Source organism: Mobula hypostoma, chromosome 2 (genome assembly GCF_963921235.1).
Source record: "Mobula hypostoma chromosome 2, sMobHyp1.1, whole genome shotgun sequence".
Lineage (NCBI taxonomy): Eukaryota > Metazoa > Chordata > Chondrichthyes > Myliobatiformes > Myliobatidae > Mobula > Mobula hypostoma.
In genome coordinates this window covers 42,608,352-42,627,484 of record NC_086098.1, presented here as the reverse complement: position 1 = coordinate 42,627,484, position 19,133 = coordinate 42,608,352, and the positions used below count along the sequence as shown (strand labels likewise).

The window sequence follows — 19,133 nt, the reverse complement described above, 5'->3', positions numbered from 1 at the left end:
CAAAATCTAGTAAGAATGCAACAGATGAACTAAGTAATCTCTAAATCAATGGATCACATCTGTAGGCTGGTACTTTCAGTTGCATATATTGGGAGGTAATTCGTTAGTAAATTGGAAACTTTTCCCAGATTATTTCATTATCATTGGCAGTACAGTCTGGACACATTTACTGACTGTAAAGTTGATGATTTATATCTGAGTGGACCTTGGTTTTCTCCTGCCCATGTTATTGCAGACACAAAACTTCAATTTGATTAAATTTACAGGGTACTTAAAAAAACAGTTGACAACCTATGGACTCACTTTCAAGGACTATTCATGTCACGTTCTTGATTTTTATTTCTATTGTATTTGCACTATGTCTTTTGCACATTGGTTTTACAAGTTTGTTTGCCCTGCTGGGTGCAGTCTTTCATCAATTCTACTGTGTTTCTTGGATTTACTGTGTATGCCCACAAGAAAATAAATTTCAGTGTTATATATGGTGACATATGTACTTTGATAATAAATTTACTTTGAACTTTGAAAAGGTCTAATCAATCCAACAAATTAACACACCCTCAGTCAACAAAATGATGTAAAATGTTATTGATGGGGCAATTAAACAGCACCCTGTTCACCATTGCCCGTGAGGATGTTTCTCCAAACCTTATTAAAGTGGACAAAGGAAATGAATTCTGTTAGCTGTGGTGAGAGCAACTGCCTTTAATACCAGATATTGTGTGGAAGAGGCATGGTAAAATAATAAAAGGAACACTAATCAAGGGAACAACTACATTGCTGGAGTTGAAGCTCACACAAACGAAGGTAGTCATGACAATTAGCAGTATCTCATCCCCTCACCAGGATATGTCAGAGTTCCTCAGAGCAATGTTCTAAACCAAACTATCTTCAGCTGGCTCATCTATGTCCTTTTGTCTAACACAAGTCAAAATACAAATCAATATTCTGATTGTGAAGTTCAGTTTTCATTACAACTCCCTAGAAAATGAAGTAGCCCATTTTGCATGTACACCTAGACAATATTTTGGTATTTTTGGTATGGCCTGCTTAGGTATCATGCGCTCAGGCAATGGTGATGTCCAACAAGGTAATTTGACCAGTTACTAGTGGTATTCAGCGTTACCACTGCTGAGCTTCCAACCGTTCAGAGCCTGGGTTCACCATCGGCCAGAAACTTAACCAGACCATGCATGTAAAGACAGCAACTATTATAATCAGTGAGAGGGTAAGTTTCCTGAAGCTCTAAAACACCCAAAATCTTTCCAGCACCCAAGACTCCAATTTTCTTAGTTTGTCTGGATGACTGGAGCTCCTTTAACACTTGTGGCACTCAAGACCATACAGCTCTTCTTTTGTTTGGCAGTTAATCATAAACATGCAACAAATACATTTCCCACAATTGTGCACAATGCAGCTGTGTGTACCTTTTTAAAAAATCCATTAGAGATGCTTACTATTCTGGATGCACCCTCCTAAACCGTGATCTTAGCAGGCCAGGCAGCATCGAGAGAAGAGAGTTTCAGCCCGAAACATCGACTGTTCACTCTTTTCCATAGATGCTGCTTGGCCTGTTGAGTTCCTCCAGCATTGTGTGTGTGTTTTGTAGTGCACCACCATCTACACAACAAATGTGGAGTTTGAGAAGCAGAGATGTGAATAACTAAGCTTTTGGTTCAGCTTTCTAACAATAAGTGGGAAGGTTGTACACTGAATAATGAAGGCTGAAACTAAAGTTAAGAACAACACATTTTCTTTTAAGAAGTAAAAATGTATGACTAAAGATGATAAAGAAGATCAAATATCAAAAAATGTAACATCATGTACAAGAATTAAGAAAGCAAAAGACAAATTGCAGATCACTTAATTTCTTAATTTCACATCTGTCATCAAAATGTTGAGATTTATCATTATAGGCACAATAACAGGGCATTGAGAAAACCATGAATAATTTTGCAATCAGGTCATTAAATTAATTAAGGAGCATTTTGGGGATTTAACAAAGAGTAGATAAAAAGGGGAACCAGTGAATCTTCTCTTGATTTTGAAAAGGCATTTGTTGACCCGTAACAAAAAAGAGGTAAATTACCCTGGATAGAGGATTTATTAAAGGATGGATAGCAGACAGTAGGAATAAATGAAGTGAATACAGTTTGACAGACTCACTTATGAAGTATCACAGAATCCTCAGTTATTCTTGACTTGCATTAATGGATTAAGTGGAAATTTATAGAGTGTAATCTATTCAAATTTGTTCATGATACAAAGCAGATGGGAAATCTATTATAAGGAAGAAGCAAAGTGTCACCAAAAGGGTATAGATCAAGTAAATGAACTAACGGGCAACAGATGGAGCATAAATGTGGAATAATATAATTTGATATGATTAGAGAAAGAGTTATTTTAACTGTACAGATGTGTGAAGGCTCAAACAATGCAGAAAGCAAATAAAACAATCAGGAAGGCAATTATGTGGTGATCTTTATTTCAATGAGTTTTAGGATAAATAGATCATACCAAGTCTGCGCAGCTTTGACAACACTGTCTCAATACATGATTATCATAAGTTTATTACTCTGATTCTTGAGATGAGGTTATCCACGTACAGAAATTGTATAAGACTGCCCACAAACTATATAGCTTAAATGCATCTTTAATTGATTCATATTTAAAAGAACAAGCAACTCAGACTTACTGAATGGAAATGGTATCTTTACCTCAAAAAGCAGACAACTTTCATACACCAATAGTGACAATCAAGAATAGTCTTTTGCAGAATATCTGGGAAAAATACGTAAGATTTAACAGTCTTATTTTCTAAACACTGGTAACTAACCTTACCATGCATCCGTGCAGAAGCAATGACGTTAGCTGCTGACTTGCTTGAGATATTAACCAAATATAATGGACAATGGGTCTAAAAGGGAAAATAAGAGTTAGTTAACAATTCCCACTACAATGCTGAAATATACTGAAACAATCACTTCATTGAAAAACTCACTCGATTCGCAATTATGATGGCACGATGTGTTGCTTCTGCTTCAACCTATATGAAACAAGTAAGAAGTATTTTATGTTTTTTAAAAAGGAACATAGATAAGAACATAAGAAATAGGAGCAGGAGTAGGCCATTCGGCCCATCTAACCTGCCCTGCCATTCAATAAGATCATGGCAGATCTGTCCGTAAACTCAGCTCCATCTACCTGCCTTTTCCCCATAATCCTTATTCCCCTACTATGTAAAAACCTATCTAACTGTTTCTTAAGTATATTTAGTGAAGAAGCCTCAACTGCTTCCCTGGGCAGAGAATTCCACAGATTCACCACTCTCTGGGAAAAACAGTTTCTCCTCATCTCCATCCTAAATCTTCTCCCCTGAATCTTCAGGCAATGTCCCTTGTTCTAGTCTCACCTACCAATGGAAACAACTTTCCTACTTCTATCTTATCTATCCCCTTCAAAATTTTGTATGTTTCTATAAGATCCCCTCTCATTCTTCTGAATTCCAGACAGTATAGTCCCAGGCGACTCAATATCTCCTCATAAGTTAACCCCATTCATCTCTGGAATCAACCTGGTGAACCTCCTCTGCACTGCCCCCAAATCCAGCAGATCCTTCCTCAAGTATGGAGACCAGAACTGAACACAGTACTCCAGGTGTGGTCTCACCAGTACTGTACCCTGTATAGTAGCAGCATGACCTCCTTGCTCTTCAATTCAATCCCTCTAGCAATGAGCCAACATTCTGTGTGCCTTCTTAATAACCTGTGGCACCTGCAAGCCAACTTTTTGCAATTCATGCACAAGCACTCTTAAGTCCCTCTGCACAATTTGTTTTTCCACTCAGTTAGAGTCATCAGCAAATTTTGCTTCGCTACACTCAGTCCCCTCTTCCAAATCATCAATGTAAATGGTAAACAGCTGCGGGTCCAGCACCGACCCCTGCGGCACCCCACTCACCACTTGACTGCCAACCGGAGAAACACCCATTATTTAACAGAAATCACTGGAGGGAAAAGAGCCTTCTAATTTCCTTACAAGAATATGAGCAGGTCTCAGAAACAGATATAATTGCTGGATCTTAGAACGAACTTTTATGGCACTTTTCTTAATAACGCAAATGGACAATAAATGTCTTCTCTTAGATTGTGCAGTGGTCAAGTAATTATTTCAAGGAAATTCTGATAGTTCTTTCAGTAATGTATCTGTTTTCTAATTATTAGAATACTAAAATGCAATTAATACTTTAATTGAAAATAGTTGTCAAGAACTTAAACCACACAAAATTATAGTGGTATATAAAATCATGAAGGGGAGAAGAAGGTGAATTGTCACAGTCTTTTTTCCCCAGAGTAGGGGAGTCTAAACCTAGAGGGCATAAATTTAATATGCAAGGGGAAAGATTTAAAGGGGACCAGAGCTGGCTTGCCCATGGAAGACAGAGAATAGTGGTGAAATGCTATTATTCTGACTGAAGTCCCGTGACCAGTGCTGTTCTGAAAGGATCAGTGCTGGGACCTCTGTTGTCTGTGGTGCACATTTATGATCTTTACGTGATGGATTAGCAAGTTTGTGCATGACATCAAAATTGGTGGAGTTGTGAACAGTATAAACAAAACTACAGTGGGATACAAATCAGTTATAGATATGGGCAAAGAAAAAGTGGACGGAGTTTAATCCAGGGAAGTGTGAAGTGTTACACTTTGGGAAATCAAATGAAAGGAGAAAGTATGCCGTTAATAGTAGACTCCTAAACAGCATTGAGGTACAGAGGGATCCTGAGATCAGGTCCATAGTTCACAGAAAATGGCTACATAAGTGGATAAAGTGGTAAAGAAGGTGTACTGCATGCTTGCATTCCATGGTAGGGGTGTTGAGTAAAAGAGTGAGGAGCCATGGTTCACCTATGTAAAACTTTAGTCAGATCATACTTGGGAGTATTGCTTGTAGTTCTGTTTCCCACGTTATAGGAAAGGATATGGCTACTGTGGAGGGTGCAGAAGTGGTTTACCAGGATGAGGTCTGAAATAGAGGATTGAGCTATCAAGAAACTTTAGCTATACTTGGGTTGTCTCCCCCGGAGGTTGAGGCGAGGCCCTATCTATTTTTAAATTGTGAGATGAAAGATAGGGTTGACAGTCAGAATCTTTTCCCCAGGGTGGAAATGCCAAACACCAGAAGATATGTTTTTAAGTTTACAGCTGATGCGAGAGGGAAGTTTTATTTTTAAAAGCACAGAGAGTGGTAGGTGTCTTGAATTGTTTACCAGGGCTAGTAGCGGAAGCAGGCAGTTTGGTGGAGTTTATAATAGACACAGTGTTAAGGGAATGGAGGGATATGGATGATACATAGGAGCAAGATATTTAGTACAAATTGACAGCAGGATAACATTGTGGGCTGAAAAGCCTGTTCAGTTTAAACTGTTCTATGTTATATCTGTAGCAGCTTCTTTTAATATTTTTAAGCTTTCTTTTTGAGAGTAGAAAGTTTGAGAACTGAATAAGAGAAACAGCCAGCTTCAAATTATAGATCCTTCCTAGACAAAAAGGTGAAATTTCCTTTCTGATTTTCCAATGGATCAAAAAGAATCATGCAGAAAGAGTATCACTGTTGTCAGATAGTACAAGATTTATATAAACTTATTGTATTTCTCACAAGTGAAATACTTGTTTTTAGTCTACATTTCTTTATTCACCCTGATCTCCAAAAATGTTTTCTTGTTCAAGTGAAAAATATGAATAAGCAAGCCCTTTCAGAATATCAGAAGATAAAAGACTGATAATAAATTATGTCATACTTGTGTAGATTCAGCGTGCATCAATCATTTTAATGTAACAAACCTCTTCAGGCCTGCTGATGTCTATTCCCTCAGGTCCAGTGATTCCCAATTCAAGAGCTTCTTTTGCACCCTGGAAAGAAAAGCACTTTTTTAACATCCCTTGGAAGTAAGCTAGCCTAAAATAATTCACTTATTCTTTCACAGGAAGACCTGTATTCCAGGATATCAATAACAATGAACTAGTTAAAGCTTCAAAGGCAATCTGAAATTTTGCTGTCACATTCTTTATCAAGATATCTTACATTATATTTTAAACTTTTTTTGAATGCTTGTGGAATTGTTTCAAATATTCTTCACTTTATGTCACATAAGGGCAAAAGTTTACGGGTAACATGAGGGGCAACTTCTTTACTCAGAGAGTGGTAGCTGTGTGGAACGAGCTTCCAGCAGAAGTGGTTGAGGCAGGTTCGATGTTGTTATTTAAAGTTAAATTGGACAGCAATATGGACAGGAAAGGAATGGAGGGTTATGGGCTGAGTGCAGGTTGGTGGGATTAGGTGAGAGTAAGAGTTCGGCATGAACCAGAAGGGCCGAGATGGCCTGCTTCTGTGCTGTAATTGTTATATGGTTATATATGAACAGTTACCTCTGCAACAAGGTCTCCATTTTCAGCATGAACACAAGCTATGGCACCCAGACTTTTACATGTACGAAAAATCTGGTAAAGTTCATTATCTCGCAGCATGTACTGGTCCTTGTATGTCATGTATGTTTGGAATGAATTCACACCATGCTCCTTCACTAGTTCCTCCATTTCAAGTTGTACCTAAAAAACAATTTTATAAAATACATGGATTGATGATTTGGCTGAAATGCACATAACTTATTAAAAGTTCAAGAAGTTTCATCAGTAAAACTAAAATAACAAGGAGGGAATGTGGACCCTCAAACCCACTTTAGTATTCAGTGTCATATCTGAACTTCAACATCATTCTTCTGATTCCATCATGCTATTATTCCAGTTTCAACTATTCTGAATAATAAGGCAGCTACAGCCCTCTGGGTAAAAATTTCAAAGATTAGCAAGCCAAGTAGGTAAATTTTGCGTTTCAGTCCTGACTGGCAGATCCTTCACCCTGTGGCAATGAGCCTGATTTCCAAACATTCTTCAAAGAGCAAATTACATTTCAGTAATTAACCAATCAATTTCACCTCTGTATTCTATTACGTCTATTTATTAAAACAGTAACTTCACTATGATTTGTGTATAATTTTTTTAAATGAAAGCATATTCTGTTCTATTCCTTCACAAGGCTTCCCTCACTTCCTCCTTTTAAGATAAATGAATAATTTCCTTAGTGAAATATTTTATCTTTCGAATTACTTATTATTAATGCACAAATCCACATTAGTATCAGTATTTACCAGACTTGTATATAAAAGGTATCAATGCTTTTGACTGCACTTTCAAACTACTTTTGATTCTCCCTTCTTGAATTCAACACTTGTAATAGAAATGGACAGATTACATTAATTTTTGGAGAATCATACTTTATTCAACAGAGAGCCTTTAGTGCTTGAAAATCAAGAATTAGTAAAAATAATTATGTATATTAATGAAGCACAACTTAAATGAATACACTTTGCCAGCAAGGTTTGCATGGACTGGAAATCCCGAAATGCCTTTGAGAATCCACCCCTTTGAAACCTTTCAGTTCTCTAGTGAAGGTACCTCCAGAACTTCCACTGTTGGGGAAGGAGCTCCAGTATTCAGACCCAGCAACAATGGAGTGACAATGACAAATTTCCAAAGGCAATACATGCAGCTTGAAAGGAAATCAGCATGGGGTTGCGGTATTCTCAAGTGCCTACTACCCTGTCCTTATTGGTAGCAGAAGGTACATGTTTTGGAGTTGCTAGTGGAATAGCTTAGGTAATTGCTGTGTAATTAGTCCATGGAATACAGTGCAGTCTCAGTAAGTCAGTGATGGAGGAAATTAATGGTTATGGTTGTACGCGGAATGTTAAGTTGCTTTATCATAGTTGGAACTACACCAATCCAGAGCATTCTCTAGTGGTACCCAGTCGCGGACCTACACTTGTCACCATGGTACTTATATTGTTATCCAGTGGAACTTCTGTTCAATGGCAAGCCTCAGGATTTTTATGAACCAGAAGTTATCAAAATCAATGCTATTAAATATCAAGGTTAAATGGTGGAACTGGTCATTGTCAGGTATTTTGGTTGGTACAATGTTAATACAGAAAGAAGCCTTTGGCTTAACACATCTGTGCCAACTAAAATGCCAATTTCAATTAATCCCACCTGTCTGCATACATATCCCTCTATTTGCTGCATATTCATGAGTCTGCCTAAATGCCTCTTAAACACCGATACCATGTCCGCTTTATCAGATATCCGAGAAGTGCATACCGGGCATCCACAACCCTGTAAAAAAAATTCCCATTTTTTTATGCACAGCATTCTAACCAATGAAGGCAAGCGTGCCATAGGCCTTTACCTATCTGGTTTTACATTTTCAGGGAGCAATGAATTTGCACTGTGATACCTTTGTACATCAGTACTCATAAGGGTCAGAGGTGGGTCTTCATCAGACCAATCTAAACGCACGTCAAAAGGCTGCTGCCTAGATTAAAGCACATGCCTTATGAGGATAGATGGAGCAAGCAAGGGCTTTTTCCTCTTTTGAACGAGGGAAGATGAAAGGTGACTTGATAGAGGTACACAAGATAAGAAACAGATTGAATAGATAGCTAGAGCCTTGTTTCTAGCATGGAAATGGCTTATAAGAAGGGGCATAATGTTAATGTGATTGGAGGGAAGTATAGGGGGAATACTGTATCAGAGGCAAGTCTTTTTAAAAAAAAAACAAGAGTGGTGGGTGTATGGAGTGCCCTGCCAGGTATACATTAGGAGCATCTAAAAAACTCTTAGACAGGCACATGGATGAAAGAAAAATGGAGGGCTATGTAGAAGGAAAGGGTTAGATTGATCTTAAGAGTAGGTTAATTAAAAGGGTCAGCACAACATCATGAACCAAAGGGCCTGTACTATGCTGCAAGGCTCTAAATCATCTGTCTTATCCATTATACTCCTTAAATTAAAATAAACACACTTGTGGTCATCATTCTTGTTGTGTTCATTCTCCTGGTTCTCTCTGTTTCCCCTGCACCCCCCCCCCCAAAAAAAAACTGGAATGAGTTGATTTAATTAATCATGCATCTTCTGGACCAGCCTACCATGAGAAATCACTCCACTTGCTGAACTACTGCCTTGGTTCCAAACCCCCATCATATAAAACTTTTTCTGAGTAGAATTAGCAAACCCCACTCCCCCTGTTGGTAGCCCATCAGTTTTGGTGTAATCTGTCCTCCTTGTATAAATACCACATGCCTTGCAGGAGAGCCTAATGATCCAGGTATCAAAAGCCATCGCTTCTACATGAACTCTTTAGCCACACGTTCAACTGTACTATCCTCCAACTTCTATACTCACAAGTATGTGAAACAGTAAAGCCAAGAGGTTCTGTTTTCTACAATGCTTCCTAAAATTGTCGAGCAGGATCTTATCTCTCTTCCCATCTATGCTGTTATAGTACCAATATGGGACAACTACCACTTGCTACTCTCCCTCCCTTTACATAATGCCCAGCACCTACTCAGAAAAATTCTTCCCACAAAGGTAGCTCTTGGGGGCTCTAGACTTCTCCCTGATCTTCCACAGTTTATCAAAGAAACACACCACTCTATTCCTACACATCAAATTGAAGCATCAAGAACTATTAGAATTACTAAATAAATCACTCAGTATCAATATACAGAAGGAAAAAGAACCTTTTTATTTATACAGAACCTTTAATAGAAACAATGCCCCCATGCTCTGCAGATCGTTCTTTATTTTTTGTAAATCTAAGGAATGACTGTTTGACCTCAATAGTTACATACCCAAATACAGGATGGACAGGACAGAATACCGGAACTGAGAAATGCTGTACTAAACGGGACATAGAGGAAGTGCGAGCCATGCAACAATTTCAAGATGTATTCAGAACTTGAAGTAATGGCGGTAAGTTTTGAAATGGGTCAGCAAGGCCAGAGCTCAGAGTGAAGTGTAACTCAAGACCTTACAACAAGTTGATAATTAGCAATACTTGGAAACAGGAACCAGCAAATGAAACATTTGTATTTGCTCCAACAATTTCTTGAAAACAACAGTAGAGGTAAAAACCATGTGAATAAAATATTCTAATCTTTGAGATGGAGAGGGAATGGGCATTATATTCTGCACAGAATCAAAGATGAAGCAAAGTACAATTAGTGTTGATCAGGCATATGGTTGGTAAAAGATTCTGGGGAGCCCACAGACAGCGGTGGTGTAGTGGTATTAGCACCAGACTTCACAGCGAGTGGTCCTGGGTTCAGCTCCTTGGATACTTTCCATCCATGCTGGGTTGAGCATCGAGCAAGCAATTTGGTCTCACAAAAAACAGACAAAATGCTAAGGAAAAAGCAAGGCTGCTGCCCAATGTGCCACAAGGTGTGGAGAAGAATAACATAACAGACACCCACAAGAGTAATCTGTTATCCAGTAGTAAATACAAATAATCCCGTCTGCATGTTTTTCCCATCAGCACTCATTAGTAAGGCATGCACATTTAATTACACTCAAGCAACAAAGTTTTGAAAATAATGTCTCGCAGCTGACTCAAGTTAAAGGTAACACCTACATGGGAAAAGGAAAGCTTTTTTAGCAAAAATCTCATCAAGTATGTTTACCTTTGAATATTCATTTATTTTCATTAATGAAAGATACATTTTGACGGCGGCTTCACCATTTCTTTCCAGATTGATAAAACAGCTTTGGTGGGTAGGGGTGGGGGAGGGGGAAGGGAAGGGGAGGGGTTAGTTGTTGAGGCAATTTTAGAAAAGGCCTGTTGATTTTTTTCTAGCAACAATCAAGAGTGTTCAAACAACAATATGCATTTTTGTCATTATTCATCTTTGGTCTATTATTTCAAATATCACTCATTGAATGAGTCCAATTCATTTATGCTCCACTGTGGATTATTTTCATTTCATCTATACTGAGTTTATTTAGCCATCTCCAGTCAACATACACAGAATTTTACAGCATTTGGGAGTTGAACTCCATGTCCATGGTGCACTTCCAGAAAAAAAATCCTATTTAATGGCTTAAAAGAAATTCCTTCAAAACTGTTGCTGTCTATCTTCCTGATGTTATTGTCATACGCATTAATCAACTTCATCTGTTGCCAATGTTTTATCCAAGTTCCAGTCAAAATCTTTCATTCTTGTCTCGGCAAAGGATATTTTGGACATCCATATATCCTGCACCCATATTTTTTTAACCATGCAGTAAAGCAACATTTATCAAGATGATAAAGCATGAAAATGACAAAGCATGTTTATCAAGTCATAAGACAATTTGGTTAATTCATCCAAGACTTACGAGAAAACAGTCAGTGTCTGAATTGGTTTTGATAGATCATTTTTTGAAAATGGCAATGTTAATTTACCTCCAGTCTAAAAGAACCTCCAGTGTCTCACTAATACATGCCATCTTTCAGCATTTTCTGTGGCTTCTTAGCATAAAACCGCAAGTCAATCGTTATGGAATTTGAAGACACCCTGGGAGTACATGATCAATAACTCAGGTCACAAGAAATTATTACTAGTTCCTAATTAATCATGTTCTAAAGATCTCAGATCCCTTTATTGAATTGCCAGCATTATTGTGATAGGGCTCCAGTTTACAATGGCAGCCGGTGAAGGAGAGAGACAGCTGTGACTCTAAGCCCAGGCAGACTGAGCTCATTAGCCTTGGCAGGCAGTTTATCCAGGAGGAGGGAAACTCTGATTCCAAACCCTTGAAGTGTCAAGGCAAGATGGATAGTCATGATGTGCAAAGACCTTGAGTCCATGGACACGCTCTGAGCATTGATCAACTGTGCCGCAGCCATGGGGAAATGGCCTACTGCCTTGTGGATCAGTCTCGGGACTGATGAAGGCTAAGGGAGAAAATACTGATAGCAGATCCAGAGTGGAGCTCCCAAGGCAGCTGGATGGCGTATTGCGCCTCCTCCCGGCAACTTCTGCAGCCACACTGGTAGCAAATTATACTGGTTCTAACTTTCCATTGGATTACATCAGCAAGGCTAAGAAGGTGATCTTGTCGTCTGGGCAGCCCCAAGGTCTCCATATCATCTGCCTAGGCTGGTAGCACCCTGGAGAAGTCACTCACAGCTACATCAAATTGACATTGACATTGCCTTCCTTTAGGACACTTGTCTGGCAGACAGCGGCTCTATCAGAGAGTCAAATTACACCACCTCTGACAAGGGAAATCTCAGCATGAGGCACGACTGTGTTGTGTCAGCTTTGCAGCGAGGAATACACCTGCAGCAGCTGTTGAGCCTCCATTGTGGGGGGGGGGGAAGGGCAGACAGAATCCTCACTCTCTGTCTGTCAACATCATCCAGCCCTCTCAACTTCATCAGCATCTATGGCCCCACTTTCGGTGCCACCCCGGAAGATGAAGATCTCTTCTACAGGACACTGGATAAAGCACTGTTCAAGGCACCTACCACTGAAGGGTTGTACCTATTGGGAGACTTCAATGCTAGAGTATAAGCCAACAGCGAGGCCTGGCCCAGCTGTTTGTGCCCACATGGGCATGGGAACAATGGGCAGAAGCTGCTAGAACTGTGCTGTTACCATGGACTGTATGCAACTAACACATTTCCAGTGCACGGAGTTTCCCCAAGGTCTCACAGAGACACCTACATTATCGCTACTGGCACCAGCTAGACCTTGTCATCACCAGGCATGCAGATCTCAGAAGTGCCCTCCTGAGACGCCCGCGGCTATCACAGCGCAGACTGTGATACTGACCACACCAAAGAAGATCCACCACATAAACACTGGGTTGAGCACTACATATAGAGTTGTACTCAGGCCATAATGTGACCACAAGCACTGCACTCAAGGCTATCTCAGATTTACCAGTCATGGAGGAGCTCAATCCACTGCCAAGACTGGAAGAACTCAGCAAAACTATTGACTATCTCGCTTGCGGGAAGGCCTCTGGAACTAATGGTATCCCTCCAGAGGTTTGAAGAGCGGCAAACCAGCACTGCTGCATCATCTGCATGAGCTCCTTTGTCTCACCTGGGACAAAGGCTACATAGCACAAGACCTGCAAGATGCCCACATTGTCACATTGTACAAGAAGGGTGATTGGAGTGACTGTAACATCTACTGCAGCATCTTTCTCCTCAGCACTGTGGGAGAGTTCTTTGTCCGAATCGTTTTGGCATGACTACAGCAGCTTGCTCAATGTGTCTACCCAGAGTAGCAGTGTGGTTTTAGATCAAGCAGATCCTCTATGGATATGATCTTCTCACTATGGGAGATGCAGGAGAAATGTCAAGAGCAGCAAAGAATTTGAACAGCTATGCTGCCTCAGACAGATCCTGCACATACCTTGGCAGGACAGAGCCACTACTACAGAAGTCTTACAATATGCAGGCATCCCTAACTTGTTTGCCCTCCTCAGCTAGAGGTTGAATCCTGAAAGACCTGCTGAATGGGCAGCTGGCAGAGGATACACATCCAGTTGTCGCCCATAGCTTTGCCTCAAGGATGTCTGTAAAAAGGATCCAAAGCTAGCCAACATTGACGTAAACAACTGGGAAAACAATACAGACAACCAGGCTGCCTGGGGTCCGGCCGTTCAAAAAGGCATGCAAAGAGCATAAAGTACCCACATCAATGAGTTGGCTGTCAAGAGAGCTCAGCGAAAGGGAAGGACCACTCCAATCAGATGTCCATCTTCCTTCACCTACAGCCAGTGTGGAAGAGACTGTCACTCCAGAGTGGTACTCCTCAGCCACTCTAGGAAGTACACGACCACGAGCTGATTTTTCTCATGTACTATCCGGTGTCTTTCAAGACAATTCTTCCACACTAACTTTTCTGCTACTTAATTTGAAGAACCGTCTAATATTAACAAGAAGCAAAGACAACATTAAAAAAGCATTCAATAAAAATTAGCCCTACCTGAGGAGCCCACCAGGTCACACCAACATGGAGTGAGTAGTCACAGCAGACTTTGGGATCCGCTAGATTTCTAGATTTTTCATAGGCCTCTAGGAGTGAAGTTTCTTTATCTGGTAATACATAGCCAATGATCATTGTTGTTCCTCCAACAAGTGCAGCCTGTAAAAAAAAAATTATAATTAGAAATAAAGTAAATTGTGTTGGTATCACTTTGGAATTGGAATTGGTTTGTTATTTTTACATGTACTGAGGTACAATGAAAAGCTTGCCTTGCACACAGTTCACACAGATCAATACATTACGCAGTGCAATGAAGTAATACAAGGTAAAACAATAACAAAATGCAAAATAAAGTGTAACAGCTGCAGAGAAAGTGCAGTACAAGTAGAATAAGATGCAAGGTCATAATGAGGTAGATTGATAGGTCAAGAGTACATCTTACCATACAAGGGAACTATTCAATAATTTTCTATCAGTGAGTAAAAACTGTCCTTGAGCCCGGTAGTATGTGCTTTCAGGCTTTTGTATCCTCCGCCTGATAGGAGAGGGGAGAAGAGAAAATGTCTGGGTGGATGGGGTCTTTTATTATGCTGGCTGGCTTACTGACGCAGCAAGAAATATAGACAGACTTCATGGAAGGGAGGGTAGTTTTGGAGACGTACTGAGATACGTCCACAACTTTCAGTAGTTTCTTGTGGTTAAGGACCGTTTCCATGGCAAGGCATGATGGACTAAGATAAAATGCTTTCTATGATACATGAATAATGATTGGTAAGGGTCGACAGTGACATGCTAAATTTCTTCAGCCTCGTGAGGAAGTAAAGTTGTTGGTGAACTTTCTTCGCTGTGGCATCTATGAGGTCGGATCAGGACAGGCTCCTAGGAACTTGAAGCCCTCAAATCTTCTCGACCCTAGCACAACTGATGTAGACAGGAGCATGTGCCCCATCCTCCATTCCCAAAGTCAAATACTAGCTCATCATCCCCCTCCCTTTACGGTCCTGACAAAAGGTCTCGGCCCAAAACATCAACCTTTCATTTCCATAGATGCTGCTTAACCTGCTGAGTTCCTCCAGCATTGTGTGTGTGTTGCTGTGGACTTCCTGCATCTACAGAATTTCTCATGTTTATGAAAGCTATAAATTACAATTAAAAATACACATAAATGGGGGAGTACTTAAGTGAATCTTTGCATCTGTATTTGCTCAGAAGAGAGATACGGAGTTCAAAGAAGTGAGGCAAAGTGGCATCAACTTCATGGGCCCTGTACAGACTACAGAGCAGGAGGTGTTTGCTACCCTGATACAAATCAGAGTGGAGAATAGCCAATGTTGTTCCACTGTTTAAAAAAAGCTCCAAAGCATAAATCAGAAAATATAGACCAGTGAATCTGACATCAGCTGTGGGAAAGTTATTGGAAGGTATATTAAGGGACCGGATATATAAGTTTTTGGATAGACATAGGACTGATTAAGCATAGTCAGCATGTCTTCATGCATAGTACGTTGTGTCTAACCAATCTTATAGAGTTTTTCAAGGAAGTTACTAGGAAAGTGGATGAAGAAATGGCAGTGGATGCTGTCCAAATGGACTCTAGTGGGCATTTGAAAAGGACCCGCATGGGAGGCTTGTCAAGAAGGTTCAGTTGTTTGGCATTCAGGATGAAGTAGTAAATTGGATTAGACACTGGCTTTGTGGGAGTAGATAGTTGCCTCTTTGACTGGAGACCTGTGAATAGTGGTGTGCTGCAGTGATCAGTGCTGTGTCCTTTGTTGTTTGTCATCTATATCAATGATCTGGATAACAATGTAGTTAACTGGACCAGCAAACATGCCGATGACACTAAGACTGGGGGTGTAGTGGGCAGTGAAGAAGGCTATCTTAGCTTGCAGAGGGATCTGCGTCAGCTGAAAAAAATGGGCCAAAAATGGCAGATGGAATTTAATGCAGACAAGTGCGAGGTTTTGCACTTCGGGAGGCCAACCAGTATAGTTCTTACTCAGTGAATGTAAGGGCACTGATGAAGGGAGTAGAACAAAGGAATCAGGGAATACAGCTCCATAATTCATTGAAAGTGGTGTCATAGGTAGATCAGGTCGTGAAGAAAGCTGTTGACACATTGCCCTTTATAAATCAATGTATTGAGTACAGGAGATGGGAGGTTATGTTGAAGTTGGATAAGATGTTGGTGAGGCCTAATATGGACATTTTGTGTGGTTTTGGATACCTACCTTCAGGAAAGATGTAAACAAGATTGAAAGAATGCAGAGGAAATTTACAAGGGATGTTGCTGGGTCTGAAAGACCAGAGTTGTATAGAAAGATTGAATAGGTCAGGACTGTACTTTTCAGATGTAGAAGATTAGGAGGAAATTTGACACAGGTGTACAAAATTATGAGTGATATAGATAGGGTAAATGCAAGCAGGCTTTTCCCATTGAGGCGAAATGGAACTACAGAGGTTATGGGTTAAGTGTGAAAGGTGAGAAGTTTAAGGGAAACATGCAGGGACACTTTTTCACTCTGAGGGTTGTGACAGTGTGGAATGTGCTGCCAGCACAAGCGGTGCGTGTGAACTCGATTTCAACATTTGAGAGGTTTGGATAGTGTTACGAGAATACACATAAAATTAAGATGTTTGCTGGCCTGGGCTAGCATCAGTGACATCAGCAAGTGGTCTGCCACCTGCCCTCAGGGGAAGGAGAGATAAGGAACAATGGAGCAGCGTCTGGAGATGTGTAATGAAGGGATGTGGGAGAGAGAGCTGTCTGGAGCGGCTCCCCCCCTTTGAACCCTGAACTGTTTGAAGTGATGGACAGGCGATACCCCAGCAGGGGGATAAAAAGGGACAGGTTCGCTAAGACAGACACACGCCACCCGAGGTAACGAGACCCTGGAAGTGGTGCGCCTCTCACGAGTGGATGAGAAGTACCAGACAACGACAAGGGTGGAAAGGTACGATCAGCGGGAACCCGGTGTGTGTCCGCCCTTGCCTGGGTGCCGGGTTCACTGCAGAGGATCGACCGCATCTGGAGGAGGGGTCACAGTCGGTGACCTCAGGTGACATCACCAAGGACCCGCCCAAAAGCTGTTTGTGAGCCATCTCGCTGGTCTGTGAGCCATCTCGCTGGTCTGTGAGTGAAGCAGTGTTCTGAATGATCAGTTGTTCCTATTCTATCTGTCTCTTCCCCCACGTTGTCCATCGCCATGGCAACGATTACTGCGAACTGAACTTTGAGTCATTTTGAAATTTGGTCATTTACCCCTAGACAACGATAGAGCTTGATTGATGCTGTTATCTTAATTCTGTGCACATGTGTGGTTATCATTGTTGAATTGTTGCATTTATTATCCTTTCGATTGCTGTGTTGCTTGTTTCTTTAATAAAACTTTCTTAGTTCTGGTACTCCAGACTCCAACTGAGTGATCCATTTCTGCTGGTTTGGCAACCCAGTTACGGGGTACGTAACAATAGATACATGGATAGCAGGGATATGTAGGGCTATGGTCCTGATGCAGGTTGATGGGAGTAGGCAACTTAAATGGTTTCATCGTGGATTTGATGGGCTGAAAGGCCTGTTTCTGTATGGTACATCTCTCCAACTCTAGTGCAAAGTGAGGGAAAAATACTGAGCTGGTGTTCATTGGTTCATTGTCCATCCGGAAGTCCGATGGAGGGGAAGAAGCTGTTCCTGAAATGCTGAGTGTGTGTCATCAGGCTCCTATATCTTTTCCTTAGCAATGAGAAGAGGGCATGTCCTGGGTAATGGGGGTCCGTAATGATAATGCCATCTTTTTAAGGTGTCCTGAATGCTGGGGAGGCTTGTGCCCATGACGGAGTCGGCTGAGTTTACAACTTTCTGCAGCTTTTTCCAATCCTATGCAAAGTCTCTCCATGTGAGATGGTGATGCAACCAGTTAGAACGCTCTCCACGGTACATCTGTAGAAATATGTGAGAGTCTTTTGTGATATACCAATTCTCCTGAAACTCCTAATGAAATATAGCCACTGTTGTAATTTCATCAATATGCTTGGACCCTCACAAATCACACTCACCATCCAGAACATGCCTTCTTCTCATTACTACCATTAGTGAGGAAGTACAGGAACCTGAAGACATGCACTCAGTGTTTCAGGAAGAGCTGCTTCCCCTCTGCCAGCAGAACTCTGAACAGGCAATGAACCAACCATGAACACAACTTCACTAGTTTAGCTCTCTTTTTGCACTGAAGTTTTAAAATACATATTTCTTGTTGTAATTTATAGTATTTTTGTATGGCACTGCTCTGCTACTGCAAAACAGTAAATTTCATGACACTATGGCAGTGACAATAAACCTGATTCTGATTCTATTTATTTTTGTAATGTTTAGTACTTTTATGGCTTTGCACTGTATGGCTGCCATGAAACAACAAATTTCCCATCATGTCATTGATAATAAATATAATTCTAAACATTTTCCATTTTTATTCCACCTGCTTTAACACCAACAATTCTCCAACCACAAGATCAGAAGAGGTGTCTTTTGGTGAATATCACATATTCAATTTCATTTGCAACTCCTCAGAAGATGAATCAGCCCATGCCAACTGCAGCAAGACTGAACAATACAGAACATTTCAGGCGATAAGTGGTAACAATCATTCAGCAATTGGAAAGCAATGACGAATTCTGACACAAGACTGCCGAACTAAAATGACAATAATACTGCTAAATATCAAGGATGGATAGCGAGGTAACCCTTGTATGAATTTTTAGTAATTACTAAACAATGTTGTCCTTATTTTATTGAGTTTATAACCTTGCCCTGCAACTGCACACACTCTTTTAGCTTTTATTTTAGTTTTGATGTGATATAATTTCAAGATTCAGAGTACAATGGAATCAAAATTTTATTCCACTAACTTTTTCCCCAGTGTTTACTTTTAGAAAAATTATGGTACTCAAATTTCTTTTCAATTGAACTAAATTTAATGTGAGAAATTGATTAATCCTGTGAATTTGAAACTAAAATTTAAATTTACTACAAAAAGACAAATGAAACACATCATGCTGTGAAAATTTTAAGCAAGCATACGAAATTACATCTATTTCATGTATGCTACTTCTAACAGAGTACTTAAGGAATTGTAACTTTTGCCCATTTTCTTCTCAGCCTTGCTGCACAAATAATCATAAACAGATTCAAGCAAGCAATGTGCCAAGGCAAAGTAACCTGTTTCTTTTAAATAGCAATACTATCTTGTTGCACTAT

At 40.3% G+C, this 19,133-nt stretch overlaps 1 protein-coding gene across 1 annotated transcript in view; it reads right to left on the bottom strand.

Annotated features, from left to right (window-relative positions):
* LOC134358589 (dihydropyrimidinase-related protein 5-like) overlaps positions 1-19,133 on the bottom strand; it is a 63,386-nt gene that overhangs the window by 20,568 nt on the left and 23,685 nt on the right. The window contains exons 2-6 of the mRNA XM_063070998.1: positions 13,880-14,038; positions 6,426-6,605; positions 5,841-5,909; positions 3,002-3,046; positions 2,842-2,917 (exon numbers count right to left, since the gene is read on the bottom strand). Of these exons, the coding sequence (XP_062927068.1) occupies positions 2,842-2,917; positions 3,002-3,046; positions 5,841-5,909; positions 6,426-6,605; positions 13,880-14,038 (529 nt within the window). The remainder of the gene's footprint in view (positions 1-2,841; positions 2,918-3,001; positions 3,047-5,840; positions 5,910-6,425; positions 6,606-13,879; positions 14,039-19,133) is intronic.